Source organism: Tamandua tetradactyla, chromosome 3 (assembly GCF_023851605.1).
Source record: "Tamandua tetradactyla isolate mTamTet1 chromosome 3, mTamTet1.pri, whole genome shotgun sequence".
Taxonomy (NCBI): Eukaryota; Metazoa; Chordata; class Mammalia; order Pilosa; family Myrmecophagidae; genus Tamandua; species Tamandua tetradactyla.
Genome location: NC_135329.1, coordinates 26,890,972 through 26,910,601, shown reverse-complemented (window position 1 = coordinate 26,910,601; position 19,630 = coordinate 26,890,972). Strand labels below are relative to the sequence as shown.

The following is a 19,630-nucleotide window of genomic DNA, read 5'->3' as shown; positions in this document are numbered from 1 at the left end:
AGTACCATCTAATGGACAGTAGAGAGCCACAGAGCACTTCTATTATTGGCAGGTGTGAGGCCTCTGGGTCCCTGCTGCCTCATGGTTTCCCTCTTTTTCTTATCCTGACATCACTTTTGAAGGGTGGGCTGCGAATCTCATAGCCTCCTGGACTTCTTAAACTCTTAAACTCTTCTTAAACTCCTGGACTCTTAAAGAGTCTAGTATGGACTCTTGAGATGATCTAGTCCAGCAGTTGCCTTGACTATGTAAGGGAGGCAAAGGCCAGAAGGGTTAAAGAGACTTTCCTAAATTCACTGGCTAGCTACAGAGTCAGATTAGATGCCAGAGCCCTGATTAGAAATTGAGTAGTGTTTCTATTGAACCATGTCGAGCTTTAGCTACAGAGAAACCATCACTGCAGGGGCAGTGCTCACATATAGTTTGGTTGTCATTAACATTTATTAGACATATTCTCTGATTATTTTTTAAAGAAAAGGTCTCAATCTGTATATTCTCAATTAGTATGGACAATAATGCTTTTCTTTTAAGCCATCTCAAAGTTACGTCCTTAATCAACTCCAGTTGATGGTAGACCATACACTTGACATGAATTGAGGGGTATTCAAAAGGCTGTGGCCCTGACAAGCAGCAGACCAACAACATGCTTGGGGAGGTGATTACCCAGGATTTCTCCACCACCAAGTTTCCTTTGTCCTTTTCATATTTGTCTGGGTATGTCACACCTATATCTTTGGATTGGAGTGTTTTGCTCTCTGCTCAGATCTTTCTAAGTGTTTCCTTTCTGTTCTAGGGGTTCTCTTTATCTCTTTCTTTCGAGTAATTCTACTAACATTTATTCAGCTTCTACCTCAGCCCTCTACCAGTTGGAAGTCTTGGGAGGTAGAGTTCTCAAGACTAGGGCTTACAAGCTACATCCCGTTTCTGTTCCATACTTGGTGAAAATGATTGGAGATATCCTACAACTCCCTGCCTTATGTTCTTCCTCTTAAAAAATGTATATCATAGTCTGGTCTTCTTCCTTCCTCTATAGTAAATGATGGAAATGAATAAAAGTTTATAATAATCAAGGCAGCTACTTGTGGTCTATTTTATACATTTCTGTTCCCTCTCTTACTTCAAATATTTGTTTAGACACAAAACCCTTAAATATATAGGTCTGGAAGTGACCTTGTAGATCTTAAAATCCAAGCGTTCATGGTTCAGATTATAAATATGGCTCTCAGGAAAGCTGTGATTTGCTGAGAATTACCCAACTTGTAAGTTATAGAGTGAGAATTTGATGAATATCTTTTGGCTCTAGGTTTTTTTTTTAATGTGGCCACAAATTCTGCTTTTGGTTCATAATTAGGGAGGCTACGTTCTTAAATTGTATACTCATTGTATTTTCTTGATTTAATAAATAAATCCATTTCACTCATTTGGTTCCTTCTCCTTCGACAGTCGGTGTTGTGAAAAGAAAAGTTGTGGAAACCGAAATGAGACTCCATCAGACCCTGTCATCATTGACAGGTAGGGAAAAATGTGATTTTTCTCATTTTTGTTTATTTTTCCTTTGTGACTCTAAACTCTGAGTACTTATCATTTGGTGCTTTGACATAAAGTTGGTTTCACACTATCTTCAAGGCATTAAGCTAGTCCAACATGTGTTTCCCCTCTCTGGTTGGTCTTTCTTGGAAGAAGTGGAAACTTTTTTTGAACATGTGCCTCTAAAGCTATGATGGGATTTTATTTCCAGGTGCATTAATTAAAGTTTAATGAGGAGTCTGTGGATGGTAAAGGAGGCCATCTTTCCTATCTGGTGGGACATGGGCTAGATCACGTCCCTAGAAGAGGTAGTGTACCTCAGGTTAAGTGTCGCCCCCATTGTCAGTGATTGCTGCTGGGCTTGAAGAGTGTCAATTTTAGGTTATGGGTTAGGGGATTATGACACCCTCTCTATTGCATTGAGTGTAATTCCTTTCTACCATGAAGGATTGCATTCTGGGTTCTACGTTATGTTCAGAGTGGGAAAGAGTCTTTGGGACAGGATGCTAATTCACTGAAAGGTGATTTAAGCATCCTCGGCTGTCTGTTTTTGTGATTGGAAACAGAACTTAACAAACCATCTAAGAAATACCAAATTAACTTCCAGCAATCATGTAATTTTAAAGAAACCTCATATTCCCACCCCTAATTTTTTCTCTTTTGTTAAAAAACGGAATAATTCCCTATTGCTTCTTTCTGTGGGTTTTTGGGTTTCTAGCCAGGTCCTGAAATGGATCGGGGAGACCACAGTCTCCAAAGTTGTTATTCCAATATTCCAATGAATTCTCAATTGGGAGAATGGAACCTCTGGCATTCTTCCCAGAAAGTCAGCCTGGTTTCTTCATGGAGAGTATAGAATAGTCCTAGGAATGAGGAGTCTGAGATTCTGACCCTGTCCTAGCTACTGACCTTGGACAAAGCACTCAGTATCTCTGTTCTTCAATGGTATAATAATAACTTGGAGGGTACTGCCTGCTGCTATGTTTCAGGAGGCTACTAAAATATCATGGCAGGTTTGCAGTATTCTTTGAGATGCTTGGAAGAGGGTGATAACCAAATATGAAATACTTGTTAGATATGTATAGTTCCTTTGCCATTTTAGGAGGTTTAGGACAGTCCTATTCTAGGGAGCCATTTGGAGTTTCTTTGTGTTTTTTTTTGGAAGTGCATAGAAGTTTAAAATCACATAGTTGCAAGATCTTTTGGGGGTCAGCCATCATCTTCATTTTATAAATGAGAAAAACCTGGACCCTAGAGTGGTGACATGACTATGCATGCTTGCACAACTGGTTGGGGCAGAGCTGGACCAGAACACAATGCCTCAACAGCTCTTCTCTAGAACTCTATCTTAATTATATGAGTTGGATGTGCCGATTACACATGACGTTATTTACCTACTTTCAGGGATGCCCTTGGGATCCTCTGGGAAATTTGAGGTATATGAGTGTAGCCTAGATGTAGTTCCAGATTTCTAGTCCTTTCTAGTGTGTAGACTGAGCTCACTAATCTTCATCTAGTCTTTTTTTTTTCTTACTAACTTTAGCTCCCCTTTCAAGGAGTAACTTCATCCTCATGACTTTTACATATCTTCTTGTAGTAAACACCCCATAAACCAGCTTTAGAAATGTTTGCAAACTCTTAAATGCTAACCTGCACTTGACAATTCATCAGCACACTGCAGTTACCAACAGTTCTTGCTTTAAGAAACTACCCATAATCTGCATCCAGGAATAATGCTGAAAATGCTTATGTTTTCTCCCTATGCAATACACGTGTACATGTGTAAAAGATAGGACAGTCTTTTTTCATCTGTGGCGAGAAAAAGATTTTCATGTTAGATGTCTTCATAGTTAGTGCTAGAATGCCTTAAATTCTTCAGAGGAGGTGGAAATTGTATCTTGGCTATGTACTATGGAGTTTTATGTGACGATGGCATTTATTTTTATTATCCCATGCACTATAAAACAGCCCAGTGATGTCTCTGCATCCTTGAAATATGTGTTACTTCCGAAACGTTGCACGCCTACACATGGAAACATACATACCAACGGGTGCTGTAAATTGACCAGTATCAGGTTTTAAGAGAACCTATTTTTATTATAAACAGATGCATTTGTTCAGTTTACTCATTGTAGGGCTTTTGTTTGAAGATTTTGTTCGCTCGCTGAAACCTTGCTTTATTGCTCCTGAATGTTTTTTGGGTTACCTTTGGTTTTCTTGCCCTTATTTACGGAAGGAAAAGGGGGTGAGGTCAGGTTTTCATTTGTTGTAGGTGGGATGGGTGATGTGCGCCATCCAGGGGTTTGGTTGAGCTGTGCTTTTGGCTCCTGGGTTCATCTGCCAACTTGGAGGGGACCAGGTTTTCACAAGCACCAGACGGGTACAAAGTAGTCTATTTCGGATTTCCTCTGAGTAAATATAGAGCTCTCTTCTTTACCCTTGTTCCCGTAATGCCAGCTAATTGCCTCCTCCCCCTTTTCCCCCATTCTAACCAGATGCAGTTAATTTACACTGTCTCTCGTGGAGTTTTCTCACACAACAGGCACGCTCCACTCTGACTCAAGGGAAGCCTGTTTATTCCTTTAGAATAGTGCATGTCTGGGGGGAGGCTTAAGAGTAGTTCCCAAACTTTTCACCACCAAGGACTGCTTTAATGTTTTTCCCTTGGTGAACCTGAGGGTTTTTTCACCATTTTGCCTGTCAAACTGCGATTGGCAAGTAATAATCCAGTTGTGATTCCATTTTTACTAATCAAATACATAGAATGGGAGAGAAAAATCTCATGCCAGAAATGCCTTGGATGTCATCAGTGGTCACACATTTCATCAGAATGAGACAACCAGGGTCATCCATAGACTTAAAAGACTACCAGCTGAAAAAAAAGAGCAACTTGATGGTTCAGTTAGCCTATGGGATCACATCTCAGGCAGATACTCAGTTTCCAGTAGGCTGCTTAAAATACTAAGGAAAACTTTTATTATATCTGTGGCCTCTTCATTGAAAACCATGGGGTTCTACAATTGGGTATTCCCCAGCAGTGACTTCGTTCTTCATTTCCCAAGTATCAGCCCCAGATTTGGATTTTTTTTTCTGTTAAATTACTCCTTGCCTTGATATCTCTAGAGACATAATTTTTTAATTTATTTTTTTATTTTCAGTTATCTTTTCAGCTTGCTTTTGTGAATTCTTGGGCAGCCACACCCATCTCCACAAAGCCAGGCCAACACACAACCCAGCAGGACTTGCTGCTGACTCATGGGGCTCCAGCAGAGTCTTCCTTCTGTGTAAAAATGTGTATGTGTGTGTAGTAGAAATAGGATTTATTAATTTTTAGTGTAAAAAATCCAAAGTCCCTATCTGAGGAAATAAAACGGAATGAAACACAACCTAAAACAACAATAAATAAAATCCTTACTGGGGTCATCAGCCTAAATCCTTTCTAAATACTTGCATGATAAACAAAAATAAAGAGGCTCAAACTGATTTACATTTTGTGGTTTCAATCTTGTTTGTCTTGGGCCGTGCTCTCTTCAAACGCTCTGCATTCTGAGAGCTTCTGGGTATCGCTGAGACTTGGGGCTCAGAATAATCTGGTGGTATGTGGGTAGAGTATTTTAGGGGCAGTTCACCCTGATTTGGGAGAAAGAAAAAGGGCTTTTATGGGTCCTGCCCTTTCAGCTCCATAAAAAGGCAGATGGTTAGAGAGGGGGATATTTTCTTTTGAATCTGTATAGGCTGCACCTTCCCTTGTGCACACTGGTAGGGTGTTTTCTTTAAAAGGGTACATAGTAAAAATCCCAGTCTTTTGTCTTGGGACATTGCTCTTACATATTTCTGAGCTCTGTTCCCAGAAGGATCATTTTAAGTGTTTGGCTGATGGATTTTGTTTATTTTCTTTTCCAAAGACTCAAATAAACAATAGAATGACCCTCATTCAAAAGGTTTCCTCAAAAATATCTGGATGCTGAGTTGCCAGTGAGGGGTTTCCTGACTACTAAAACTTCTCCTCCTCCTCCTCCTTTTCAATGATGCTTTCTTCTGCCTCCTTCCTGGTAGACATCTTCACCTGCTGCTCTCATCTCTGGTCCAGGCTTCTCCTTTGCTCTTCCTCTGCCATCTGGCACAGCCCCTTCCTGCCTGTCTCTGCCTCACGGACTAACTTGTTGCATTGAAGCATATGTTTGAATCTTCTTTCTTCTGAGTCATACATGTCAGTCTTCTCTCAAGTTTTTCACTTAACTTCAGTGAAAAATTTTTTTGTGAGATGGGAGACATCAGAGGACAGCTGTGGGCATAACGTCCTTGCCTACTGCCATGCAAGCTAGAGAGTAATTTGTGAATCCTGAACACTGGAGTTTTTTCTTTTCGTTGATTTTTCAAACTACTTCCATATTAATCCATTCTTGATCTGTGGTGTAGATTCTCCTTTCAACCTCGCTATCCCTTTCAGCATTGAATTAGTATTTGGGGAGCAGTTGGAATTGAACGCTAGGTGGGATTTATGTCCTTAAAGCACAGCAGATCCCTGCCATCCTAGGCCACCTAGGCAGGTTTTCAGGCTGTGACCACTCCCTCCCTTTCCCTGGAAATGGGCAAGCTAGACAGAGCAGTAGTGACACCACCTGAATACCGATTTCTGGGTCAGCAGTCAGAGTTCTCGCCTGCCATGTTGGAGACCCGGGTTCGATTCCAGGTGCCTGACCATGCAAAAAAAAAGAGTATCTAACATTAATTTGGTACTTGTGTGCTGGGCATTATGCTAAGCAATTTGTGCTAATTAAATAATTTTCTTAATTAATCTTCAGTGATGATAAACAGCTCCATTTTATGGAGGAAAAAATTAGTCTTAAGGAGTTGACTAAGGTCATACAGCCAGTTTCAGTGGGAAACTGGAGTTTCATCAATGGATGGTGGTTATAGAGAGAAGGATTTGATTTTGGTATAATAGAAGGAAAACCACTCCAGACTTTAGAGCTGTTGAAGAATGGTGAGAAATTGTGTGGTGTCAGTGAAACTATTTAAGCATGGTCTAGAAGAAATCCTAGTAGGAACATCAGGGAGGATCCTTATTCTGTGAGAAGTGGTGGGTGCTGTTTGCCCCTGAAGTATGGATTAAATCTGAGATTGTCCAAGTCACGTTTGGCTGAATGACTGCTCTAATGGAACATCAGTCCTTAGCGTGACTGAGAGAGAGCGTAGTGCTGCAGAAAGAGTCTTGGATCCAGATTGTACACTAACTAGCCGTCTAATGATACGTTGGTCAAGTAGCCACCTCTCTGTGCCTTTCTGTTAATGAAGTGCATTTGGTTAACAGGTGAGTGTTACATTACTCTCCAGCTTTAATTTCTTAAGTCTAGCTGAAGGCCCAGGTTTGGGTGTCAAGCATGCTAATTCATCATCCTTGCTCATCAATAATTTACAGGAGCTATTAATATGTGCCTTCTCTGCCCAGACTCCCCATCTCCAGCATAGGGAGTGTAATATTGTGAAGAGTCTACAAAAACCTGACCTGGGGAAATTTTTTTTTCAGTGAAAATTCCATTCCCTTAGGGAAGACCCAGATTTTCTCACTAGAAAACACAGATTATTTATCCAATGTGAATGCATCATTCTTTCATGTTCTTCTTCTTTTGTTTTCTACCAAGATCTTTGCTAGTTTCTTGGTCATTGCAGGGGAGATAAAGGTAGGAGAAGGGGCTCTGCTACTGCTGGTCTAGCAAAAATGTCCCTTCGGATTGAAGAACTTTCCTGGACTGCAGCCTGAGCCAAACAGTAAAAACAGAAACTCAATTTTCTTAGGGAAAGTCCCTTTCTTCCTCTTGGTTAGAAGGATGAAACTGTAGAGTTATGATGTTGACAGCTATAGTTGGGTTAGTTTTTAAGAATTATATGAGTGCACAGGTTGTTCAGTGGTAGAATGCTTGCCTTCCAGGCAGGAGACCCAGGTTTGATTCCTGGACCATGTACCACGCCCCTCCCCCGCCCCGCCAAAATCAAGAATTATATGTATTCCACGCAACTGACCAGTCTACCTGGATTTGAAGAACTTTAGGATGTGATACAAGCAAGCTTAGTTTTCTATACAACTGGTTCACTCAACAATTTTGTTTATTTATTAATTCCTTCTTTTGTTCAGTTTTTAAGCAAATATTTATAAATACTTGGCACTGAGATACCAGCAGGGACTAGAACAGGCATGATTCCTAGTCTCATGAAGTTCATGATTTAAAAAATCACACAAAGAACCAGATATTTACAAATTGAAAAGTGCTATAAAGGCCAAGTAGGTGGAAGGTAGATAGATTTCAAATTTCTTACACACTTCATTTCTATCTGGAATACCCTCCCCAAACTCTCAGCCAATATGGATCCCATCCCCCTTTAAGGACCGGTTCAGATTTTGCTTCCTCAGAGATATCAGTTCTTACAACCAAATTGTTTTCCCTTGACATTTATCACATATACTTATTCCTGTTAGGATATATGGCTATCAATAACCTTTTACCTGTTGGTACTTGTCTTACATGCCCAACCATATTATAACTCTTTGATGTCAGGCAACATATGCCATTTAATTTTTTTAAAATCTAAAATAACAATTTTATTCTGGAGAAAACAAATATCTCAAAAATCCTAAGACATTTCAAGAATGGAAATAAAGGTATACAAACTGCAATAATTCTTATTCTTGTTCCTGCCATTTAAGTTTTGACCTCAGTATTTATTAGCTCGATGATGCATTAATAATACTACCTCTCTCATTGAGTTATTGCGGTAAATACATTAATGTATGTAAGGCCCCCGCCCATGGCATGGCACAGAGTAGATGCTTAAAAAATTATAGCAATTGCTATTCTGTAACTCCCACTGTGTCTATTCAGTGGCTTGGATACAATTGAAGCTCAATGAATATTGGTTTACAGGTCAATCTCTGACTGCCAAGTGCAGTCACTTCACGAGTTTGCATGACTGAGTCCTTTGCCAGTGCATATAGGACCTTTCCTGTAGCTATCTGTATTTGACAACTGCTTAACATTCTTGCCCAGGGGCAGATAGGTACAAAACAGTGCCAAGAGCAGAATATCTGGAATTGTAAAGCAGGTTGAATATTTATTAATTCAGTAAATATTTATTGAGGGCCTTTATCATGGATTTCATAAGATGCTTTTAGGAATAGTAAGATTAAATAGACAAAAATTTCTGTAAAGAACATATAGTTTAAATAAATAAATAAAGAAGGACATTCAGAAATAATGATGAGGCAATGCAGAATGTAAAATGTGCCACAAAAGAGGTAGAGACAAAAACCCTGGGAGATCGGAAGACGGGGAGATGATTTCCATCTTCGCAGTGGTGAGTGGGGTTAGAAATTAGGGAACACTTTCTGGAGGTGATAAATAATTGAGCTGGGCGTTGAAAGATGACTGTAACTTGGACATACACAGGTGGGGTCAAAGGGCATTTAGAAGCAGGTAAACTGTGTGGGAAAAGGCTATGGAAAGGTCTGTGACTGTGTTAATAATAGTCTACAGGGAAGAATTTCCTAAATTCTTTGGAGTTTTACAGGTGCATGGATATGTATGAAGGGGGGAGAGTAGGAGAAGTTGGAAAGATTATTTGGGTCTGCATTTTGGAGGACTTTATATACCCATACAGAAGCATTCTGACATTATTTGGTGGTCTGGGAAGACTTCAAAGGATTTTGAATACTGTAATTTCATGGTCAGGTCGATATTTTAGAGAGATAAGTTTGAGGAAAGATAAAAAAAAAACATAGAATGGAAGTAAGGGAATCTATTAGGAAGACATTATAATGGCCCGTGAATGCTTTTCCTTTTTGCTTTTCTTCCTGCCAAGGAATGGGTATTATTTCCCTCAATCTTTGCTACCAGGCATTGGAAAAATGGACACAAAAATTCTAAAATTTGTGACTTTCTATAAAAATATCTCGGTTTCTAATTTGGTTTCTTTTAACTTCTGCCGGGCATCTCCTCTTCTGCCACCACCAGAGGGTTGGAGTCAATTTTACCCTGCCAAATACACCAATATCAGTTATTGGAGGTGAAAGGCCTGTTTTCTCACCTTTCCACATCGCATTTCCCCTCCCTCGAGTACACCCACCACTCCAAAGCTTTTGCTGAGGTTGCCACTTGTCCCCATGAGTACTTGTCCTTTGTTCACGTGGAAGCTCAGATCCTTTGCAAAGAGCTGCTATTGTACCATCTGGCAATCTGTGAATTTTTTAGTAGCCTGGATGTTTGTGAGAAAGCAGAAACTCTCAGGCAGAATCCAAACCATTTACAAGCAATTCTTCAGAAAAGAGCAAGAAAGACCAAAACCAGTTCACCATTGCTAGCATTATCTCAGTCAAAGTGCTTATTTTGGCTCCCCTGGATCAATCAATGAAAATCAGAGGAGATATGGGCTTATTCAGAACAGATAATGGTGTGCTTCAACTTCCAGCTTCTTCCTTATAAAATTGTGTGATGTGATTAAATAGCAAATTTGCCATGAAGCGGTTGAGTCAGGGGACACGGAAGAACAATACTCTGAAATTGTGCTGTGCTAGAAGTAAGAAATGGATATTTGTTTCTAGGGAAGGCATGGCTTTCCAAACTTGTCTAACTGGCTTTGGGGGAAATAAAGAATATGGAGATTGGGAAAGGTTGTGACAAGACTGCATGTTCTGCACCCAAAGAGCACCTTTTAGAACTTCCAGCTGTTTTCTCTTTTCTATTGGAATAAACTGGGCTGGATAAGTTCTTTTGGGCTAATTCTGATCTAACTAAACGAGAGACTAACTGGCCAAGTGATTGGGAGGTGGGATTGCATACCCCAAGGATATGAGAAGGAAATTTTCTAAGGATGATTTGGAGATTTAGTGTTCTACCCATTAGGACGTGATTAGGTTGTTGACTGAAATCTTGTAAGATTTTTAATTTGTTGCCCTGTTCTTCACATTGACCAAGCATTGCTGTTGGAGGGGGCATTTGATCGCAAAGGAAAGTTGTTGGGTGATGAGAGGCTCAAAGCCTATCAGTCAGCCTAGACCCAAATCTACCGGGAGGCAGCATTTCACTAGTCTGGACTGAGTAATTAATTCAATGATTGTCCTGCAGGAAGGTTTTGTTCTAAAAAAGTTTTCAACGAAAGCAACTTTTCCAGCCCCCTCAAGACCACCAATGAGCCAAAGCCAGTGAGAAACTCTGTAGTTGCTCTCAAGTAACAGGAGCTTCTGAGAGGGAAATAAAGGAGAAATTCCTTAATCCCAATGGTATGATAGCAGAAACTGAGGAATTCGCAGGGATGGAGCCATTGGATTAAGACAAGCATCTTGGGGTTAACAACTCTATTTTTGAAGGCTTATTTGAAATCAGGACTTTAAAAAAAATGGTTTTCTTGAGATATAATTTACTTACCATGCAATTCATCCATAGCAGAAACTGAGGAATTTGCAGGGATGGAGCCATTGGATTAAGACAAGCATCTTGGGGTTAACAACTCTATTTTTGAAGGCTTATATGAAATCAGGACTTAAAAAAAAATAGTTGTCTTGAGATTTAATTTACTTACCATGCAATTCATCCGTATAAGATGCAATTAAACATTTTTGCATGTGCTTACAGACACGTGCAACCATCACCACAGTCAAATTTAGAACATTTTCATCATCTCCAAAAGAAACCCTGTACCCTTTAGCTAAAGCTTCCCTATCCTCCATCCTCCACAGCTGTAAGCAAGTATTGATCTTATTTCTGGTCTCTCTAAATTCTGGAAATTTGCATGAATGGAATCATATAATATATGGTCTTTTGTGACTGCTTCTTTCACTTAGCATAACGTTTTCAAGGTTCATCCATGCTGTGGCATGCAGTGGAACTTCATTCATTTTTGTGACTGAATAATATCCTATGAATGGATATGCCACATTTGGTTTATCCACTCATCTGTTGATGGTCATTTGTGAATGACCTTTGGCCATTGTGAATAGTGTTGCTATGAACATTCATGTGCAATTTTTATTTCAATAACTGTTTTCATTTGTTTTGTATATGTGCCTAGAAGTAGAATTGCTGGGTCATATGGCAATTCTGTTTAACTTTTTGAAGAACACCAAACTGATTTCCACAACAAATTCACCATTTTACATTCCCACCAGCAATGTACAAGGGTTACAATTTCTACGCATCCTCGTCAGCTCTTGTTCTGTTCCATTTTTTTTAGATTATAGCCAGCCTAGTGACTGTGAAGTAGTATCTCACTCTGGTTTTGATTTGCAGTTCTCTCATGACTAATAATGTCAAGTATCTCTTCATGTGCTTAAATCCAGGAGTTTTAAAAAACAGAACTCAAAATGGTGGTGTGTTCAGGACAGGGGTCCTCACACTTCTGAATGCTGCTACTCACATGTTGTCGATCATCAGCCCTGAGGTGGGTTTCTGTGGAGACAAGTGCTGAGGATTTTATTGCTGGTAGTGTTATTTTTTTTACTTATAGACAATTGCACAGGATATTTTCCTAACTAATTTAAAGCTATGTACATGGCTCATTTAGCTACATACTGGGGCTGTCATCTCATATATCAGATAAGAATACAAATGAAGAGCAACTACTTCAGGGGCTCTTTAGCAGGTCAAAGATTCAATTGGGATTAAAGCCAAGGTCTCTGTTTCAAAGGACAAAACTGAGTTAGTCTATACAAGGATGGGCACAGGAGAGGTGTTGGGACTTCTTGAATATGTTGTTAATGAACTGCTGTGCTTCTAACTGGACTGAAGTTTGGAGGTTTGACCATTTTTCAAGAACTCTGTCATGGGTCCGATTGATTTTTTTTTTAACTTCGCTATAACCAGTAATTTCATATGTGGCCTGTTTCTGTGCTATTTCCCCCCCTACTTCAGGAGAAATAAGGTTGCACACAGAGCACATATTTATGACAAGATGACTGAATACTTGAAGTAGCTGTTATTTTTGAAGTATGATAATGACTATAGAAACTGGAGGCAGATCTAGGTTTAAATGCTCCTCTGCAATTCATTCATTTATTCACCTATCCATCCAGCCATTCATTTCTTCCCTCTCCTCGAACCTAGAATTGCCATATTTCGCAAATAAAAATACAAGATGCCTGGTTTCATTTGATTTTCAGATAAATAGTAAGCAATTTTTTAGTATAACCATGTTCCAGTTAAATTTTAATTTCAGATAAATAAGGAATGCTTTTTAGTATAAATATGTCCCATGCAGTATTTAGAACATACTTATGGGGAGGTAACACATGTGCAAGTGTGCTATACCATGGCTGGCCCCAGAGGCAGACTACACATGCTACTGTTCCTTCCTTTTAATGGTTTTTTTATTTTTGTATGGGGCTCATGATCTTTGCCTCCTAGTCTATGTGGAAGCTGATTTCCACTAAAGAAAATTTCTTTAGGAGGCATTGATAGTGAGCAGAAAGCATTATTAGGGACCATCAGCATTTTCCCCTTTTTTCTCAGTTTCTCCTTTCCGAAAACCTTCTCAATGTTCCATCTCTTCACTCTTTCTTTTTTGTCACCTCTCAGTCCCATGGTCTCATGCTTTGTCTAGACCCTGCTTTATGGACTTGTCACCTCCTCTGGATTGCTTTTGCTTAGCGTCCACTGTCCATCTCCTGTTCACTTTCATTCTGACTTCCCTAAAAGCCTTTGTTCAGCATTCCCTAAGACTCTTTCTTCAGCTCTTAAAACATATGGGATTGTTTAGGCTCGAGTGATAAATTGCATGGAGTTAAAGGTAAAGGAGAAGCTCCACTCTCCCTTGTTAGGTAGTGGCTGATGTTTGAATAAGAGCCAGACTTTACTTCAATTTAACTCTAGCAGTCCACTTGATTCCTGCCCATGTAAATGTAGAGTGGCTAATGCATTTTATCATCCAGATGTGGAGTCACAGGATGAAGGATAACCACCACTTAGAAATATATCTGGATAATTTAGTGAGCCTTTAGAAAATTTAACTTCAAAAATTCAATGACATGTAACTCCAATCTACATAGAAAAAGCGATGGCAGATTTAAAATTCTCCTTCTGTTTCCCTCACTTCTTCTTTCTTCCTGCCTTCTGATTTAGGGTCTTGCCTTCTCCCCACTGCCTTACGTTTCTAGTGGGGTATCTAACCTCGATTCCAACTGGGGCAGTTAGGAACATTTCTATTAGCAACTTGTGCCCTAATGCCTTTCTTCTTAACTCTTCCCTTCTTCTCTTTTTTTTTTTTTTTTTTCCGTATATGGGCAGGCACTGGGAATCAAACCCAGGTCCTCTGGCATGGCAGGCAAGCATTCCTGCCTGCTGAGCCACTGTGGCCTGCCCTCTTCCTTTCTTCTTTTTGTTCCCTGATGAAGAATGAAATGCTGCTTGCACCGTAGGTGTTCTGTTTATAACTCTGACTTGGTGGTTTTCACTTTGAGTGGAGTCCATTGAGCTTGTAAATTGTATTGGATCAGTGAGTCCATAATGAGACCTTTAAGCCCAAACAGTGGAAGTCTGCTGGGATTTTATTGTTCATAAAGCTTCTTCCCTGGGGAGGGATAGAGTCATTAGGTGTGCACGGTGTCTAATATTTGGTCATGGCAGGAAGCAATAATTTTCTATTTTTATGATGGCTTCTGAGTTTTTTAAAGTAATTGTCTAATTCGTACCACTGAGACTGGAAGAAAATTAAGTAGACAGTGAGGAAAGCTTGTGATTTTGATTGTGGGGCATCTCGTTATCATCTTACTTCATTCTGTGACCTCCACTACCCCCGATGGCAGCATCTGCCTGCACGTGGGCACACCTTGCCAATTGGCACCCTTTGAACTTTTCCTATCAGGTAGAAACCATTCCTTCTCTAAAGAGCAAGTGGAACTGTGAGCAAATGAGGACCCCTTTTAGAAGCCCTCTTCTGTCTTTTAAAACATTCCCTTCCTTAAGTGAGAGGAGCCCTTGGTACTGCCTTGAAAGAGGCTGCCTTCCCATTTCTTAGCCACTGTCAAAGCAGATGGTTTTGAGTATGATACCCATTCTAAAGCTTTCCAACCTAATCCAGCATAAAAGAAGCCCAAAGTCAAGTTGTAGGAACCATCACCTACCTCATGGAGAGGGAAGTGACCTTGGCCTAGAAACTTCTGAAACAGAGTCTAGCATCTTCAGGAAATCAAAGTACCTAAAGACCATGCAAGAAAGAGCTATTGGTGAATTCGTATCCCTTTTTCAGTTGGGCTGGCAGACCTGTGATACTAGAAGACCAGATAGGACTTTCCTGGCTTATAGGAAACCCACTAAATCTGTAAAGGGGTATAATTGGCAGATGACCCCATAAGTCACTGAGACCACTGGTCCGTTAGCTTCTGGTTGTTAGTCTGCCCTGACAACCAGACTTTAGTTCCATGGGGTCTGGGATTCCATGATGTATTTCTGAGGGTAAAGAGGAATGAGGAGAGGGAAGTTCTTTTGATTGAAACCCATTCTGTCTGTTGAATATCTTGATTTCTTCTGTTCCCCTCAACCCGCTTTCCCCTCAGGAAGAAACCAAACTTGAGGCTTCAGAGGTATCCTTATTTGAAAAGTCACAGCCTATTTTTTTTTTTTTTTTTTTTTAGTTTTACAGAGCTGAGTGAGGATCAGCTGGGCAAAATTGTGTCAGAAAATATTTTCATGCTGGTCCTGACCCGCAAAGCTGTGGAACTAACGCTCAGCTGTGAATCAAATGTGATGACCTTGAGAGTAGTTCCTGAGAGCTCTCTGGCATTTGAAGTCTGAACTTGTTGCACATTATAGAGTTCCAGGGATGGTTAGGGAACTTCGACCCAAAGAGAAAGCCCAGCCCGGGAAGTACTTGAAAGGATCCCCTTTTCAAACTGTATAGCACGCATGTCTATCTTCTGAAATATTATATTGCCTGCAAAGTGAGAAGAAGCAAATACCTTCCCAGTGTTTTGGGGTTTGGGTGTTCTTAACCTTTTTGTTCCATGAACCCAGTGCATCCTGGGGATCCATAATATTGTGGCTTATTATCCACATTTAAAATGGAAAGAAATCCTGAATAGGAATAGAAGTCAGTGAAAATAAAGATCTAACTTTTTTTGACCCATTCAACTTCACAGACCTCTTCAGTTTCCAAATGCATGGGAAGTGCTACCCACTACGTACTATGCCCTTCCTTATCTGCTATTCTGCCTTCCCTTTTTCCTCCTCACCTCTTTACTTTCATTTCACTTACTTCTATTTTCCTTTTTCTCTTCCTCTCATTTTTATGTCTGTTTCTTTTTTGTCTCTATCCTACCTCTCACTGCTCATCTTCCCCTCCCTGAGTTATCCAGGATTTCTGCAGGAGCCAACAGACAGTGTGTTTGTCGGCAACTTAGCTTTAGACATTCTGTGGCTCTCAATAGCCCATTTGTTTGCTCCTGTGAAGGAAAGGGAAAAAAAAAAACTTTTCCAAACTACCAGTTCCATTGTCTCCTTAGGGATCCTTGTCTGAATCTTTGCTGTAAGATATTTTTTTCTATGAAGTACCAAAGAAATAATTGCCTTATCGTTAACAAACAGAACCTGGCTCTTATCACCCCATACCCTAGAGTCTTGGTGCAAAAGTTGGGCTGTGCCAAGTGCATGCATTAACCTGATACGCGAAACCCCTTTTCAAAGCCAGTCCTTGGAGGATGCTCATTGAGGGCGTTTTTGTCGTGAGGTGGCACAGTGAAAGCACTTCTTACAGCACCGGGAGCCAAAAGAGATTGGCTGGCGTTTACGCCCCTGTTACAACAAAAAAGAGTGTATTTTTTGTCTGAGAGGAACATTTTCAGATTGTTCTAATTGTCACTGGCAACGAGCAATACTTGGAACTTGATTCTTGCAGTGGCCTCACTGGAGTTTTAAAGTGTCCTTTGGCACGAGAGACTTTTCAGTTCTGTGGGTGACCCAGGGCCTGTAAAAGCAAATGGATCACTTAAAGGACCAGGCCTGGCTGCCTGCTACACCATGTGAAAGATGTGACAGCCTAGAATACAGACTCAACTGTCAGCGTGGATCCCAAGTTTGTTTTTGGAACCTCCAAGGTTTCCCCTTGAGAACACATTTGCATCTAGTTAACAGACTCTTAGCTTTGACCTGTTCATGCTCTATTTTATTAAAAGCAGTGCTCTTTCTTTGGAAGCTGGATAGATTGTGTCTTCTCCTCATTTAATATGATGGTATCATTTTCAGAAAAGCTGAGTGTGACGCTGGCCTTTTTCTATTCCAATCTATCTCCGGAGTAATATAATTTCTGGTGTCTTATGGGTCTTTAGACAAGACTGATGCACAAGAGACCTGGGAAAATGTGCATTTTGGGGTCAACTTGAACTGCCAGCTTTAAAAAATGTTTTCCCTATTGTCTTCTTTGTTAAAATAAAAGAAATAGGTAAGAAAACCTCACAGCAAAAACACAAAAAAGATATACGATGTTGCATCAGCATCAGATACTGACAGTGAGACTCAAATGATCCTTGGGGAAGCTTTTGTTTGGGGATGGGAGAAATCTCTCTCTTAAGCATTTCCCAGCATTCCTTGAAGACATCTGTTTCTCTCATTTTCTCTCTGACTTTGGTGCCTTTTTTAAAAAAATAACTCCACTACTGTCATTATTTTTATTATTTTTAACCATTTAACTAAATGTGCTGAATGATGATTCCACAGACATCTTGTCTAAAACTCATTTGACCTTCAGAAGTGATTACCTTAACCAAATTTTACTGGCAAATGTCTTGACTTTATTACTTGAGAGATAGTTTATTTTTGTTCCTTGAAGAGAGAGTGAGCAAGAGAGAGTGAGCTTTTATTAAGATCAAAGAAAAGGAAAAGCGCAAGGAGGTTATACCCACCTATCTCTATGCCAGAGCAAAATTTTTCTCTTTCCCATCCTGTTTTATTATTCTTCTCAGTGTCCTTATAAAAGCATAAATAAACAAGGTGAAATCTCACCCATGCCTCCTGTAGCCACATTTCCCTCTGAAAGCATTCGGGAGCTTCTCTATTTGAACTTTGAAATTGGGTTGCTGAGTTGGGACATTGTCTAATGCAACAAATGTATTATTTTCTTTTGCCCAGTATAAGTAGAGGTCAGATCGGTTAAATATAAAGAAAAGACAAAGCAGGGATGGGGCGGGGCGGGGGGACACAAACTTGGTTGATTAGCTTCATGCTGTAACTTTAGTAGAGGAATTAACTTCGCTGTTATCTGTCTGTTGCTACCCCTAGTCTGAATCACCTAAACCAAATATAAGTAGCAGAATGGTGTGCATTTGGCATACACTAGGCAAAGAGCCTCCCACCCCCCACAAGTGGAATGAATACAGCAAATGCATTACTGTTCTGCCATGGGATGTGGCGGAGTGAGAGAAGTAGAAGAGAAGAGAGACTGTGCTGCCTTGCCCTCACTGCATCGAAGATCTGGTTCATGGTTTGGGCATCTCAAAGACCTGCAAATGGTTGGGAGCAAAGAGCATTTAAATGGTAGCATCCTACCTGGAGATGGAAAATCCCTTTCTAGGTTGGGTTGTTGTGCTGGGAAAAATATTTGGGCCTTCTGGTGTGAGAGCCTAGAAGTGCTGGAGAAGAGGGCAGAGGAGGTATAAAGGACATCATGTCAGCGCTAAGTTGCTGCTATCTAGTGCCACCCAGCATCTACCTACAGCCCCTAACTTCAGGGCTCTCTTCTCTCTTGAAGGACTCAGCATGCATGCATGCACCATTAGTCCAGTTTTTGCCACATATCGGGAAGTTTAATGATTGTCCAAGAGCTTGAGTGTGTGAAATTTCTTCATTGTTACATTGCTACAAGGAGAAAAATCCCCTTTATATCTGTAGTTTGGAGTTTGGATTTCCAGAGTATTAATAAATACCATTTGCAACAAGAATGACTGGTGTGCAGCAATTAGAACCTTATATTTATTTTCCATGTCACCAAACCTCAACACTTACTGCGTTCGTACTTTCCCAAGTTATCGAAGCAGTGCTATTGATTCAGTTAATCAATCAAGTACTTGGCCACCCCACCACGGTATAGTGAGGACTTAGTAGGCACTCAGAACTATGGCAGGGCTGTGGAGGATATAGGAATTTCCAATTAAAGGAAGAAGGGTGTGGCCTTGTGGCTGGGGAGAAGTGAGCACTGATACATTATTGGTTCTATCCTGGCTTATCCATGTTTTTAAGAACCTTAAGCCCCAATGTGTGTCTCTGGGGCTCAGATTTAGCAGTCAGTTCTGGAAGTCATGTTGATATTGTGGCCAGATTGTTTTTTCTTCTGTGGTCACTATTATCTTCTTGGCCCACCCATCACAAAACAGAGGTCACAGCGTCATGACCTTTCCCTGGTGGAATGGACGGCTGGAGAAGTCACATGGCCAAGTTTGTATCGGGGGTCCACATTTGTTTCCTCTACTCTTTTAATCAGAATGCTCATTTAATTCTATTCCAGCACCTGTTCAGCAATTAACACCCTACGATTTGCATCTTACCCTGACATTTGCTATCTTTCCAATTAGTTTTTATATCAGTATAATTAGGTAGGGTTATTACAGTGCATCAAGCAGGGTCATGGTTATTCCCAAGCCTTTAAGCGCTTTCCCAGATTTGTTTAGGGAAGCCACTAAGGGCAAATGGTTGATTAGGATCACTGTTTTTCTTCTTCATTCAGATCAGGAGAAAACTGTTTCCCCATGTGGCTCATGAAAGATCAGGGAAATATGTCAACCTATAAGAATTAGTATTATGTAGTTCATGACTTTTGGGCGAATTTACAGAGGATTATAAATAAGGTACATAAGGTGGATGTACTGCCGGCATTTTCTACAGCAGGAGCCAAGCAACATCTTCACATCACTTGCTTCAGGTTATTAGTGGCAAGGACAGAGGGGGAAAAGTGAACTTTTTAAAGCGAGTGAGAGAAAGAGCGAGTGAGAGTGTTTTCTATTTTACGGCGCAAAGGGATAAAGGAAAGACAATTTCATCCAGTATCTGCACTTAAACTTAAGTGCAGTTTTATAATTTTTTAGCCATACTGGGTGTGTCTGATGAAGTAAAAAACAAAAATCTCTACCAAA

At 40.2% G+C, this 19,630-nt stretch overlaps 1 protein-coding gene across 1 annotated transcript in view; it reads left to right on the top strand.

The window, feature by feature from the left end:
• Positions 1–19,630, top strand: part of EBF2 (EBF transcription factor 2) — a 190,235-nt gene that overhangs the window by 10,351 nt on the left and 160,254 nt on the right. The window contains exon 6 of the mRNA XM_077152833.1: positions 1,444–1,512. Coding sequence (XP_077008948.1) covers positions 1,444–1,512 — 69 coding nt within the window. The remainder of the gene's footprint in view (positions 1–1,443; positions 1,513–19,630) is intronic.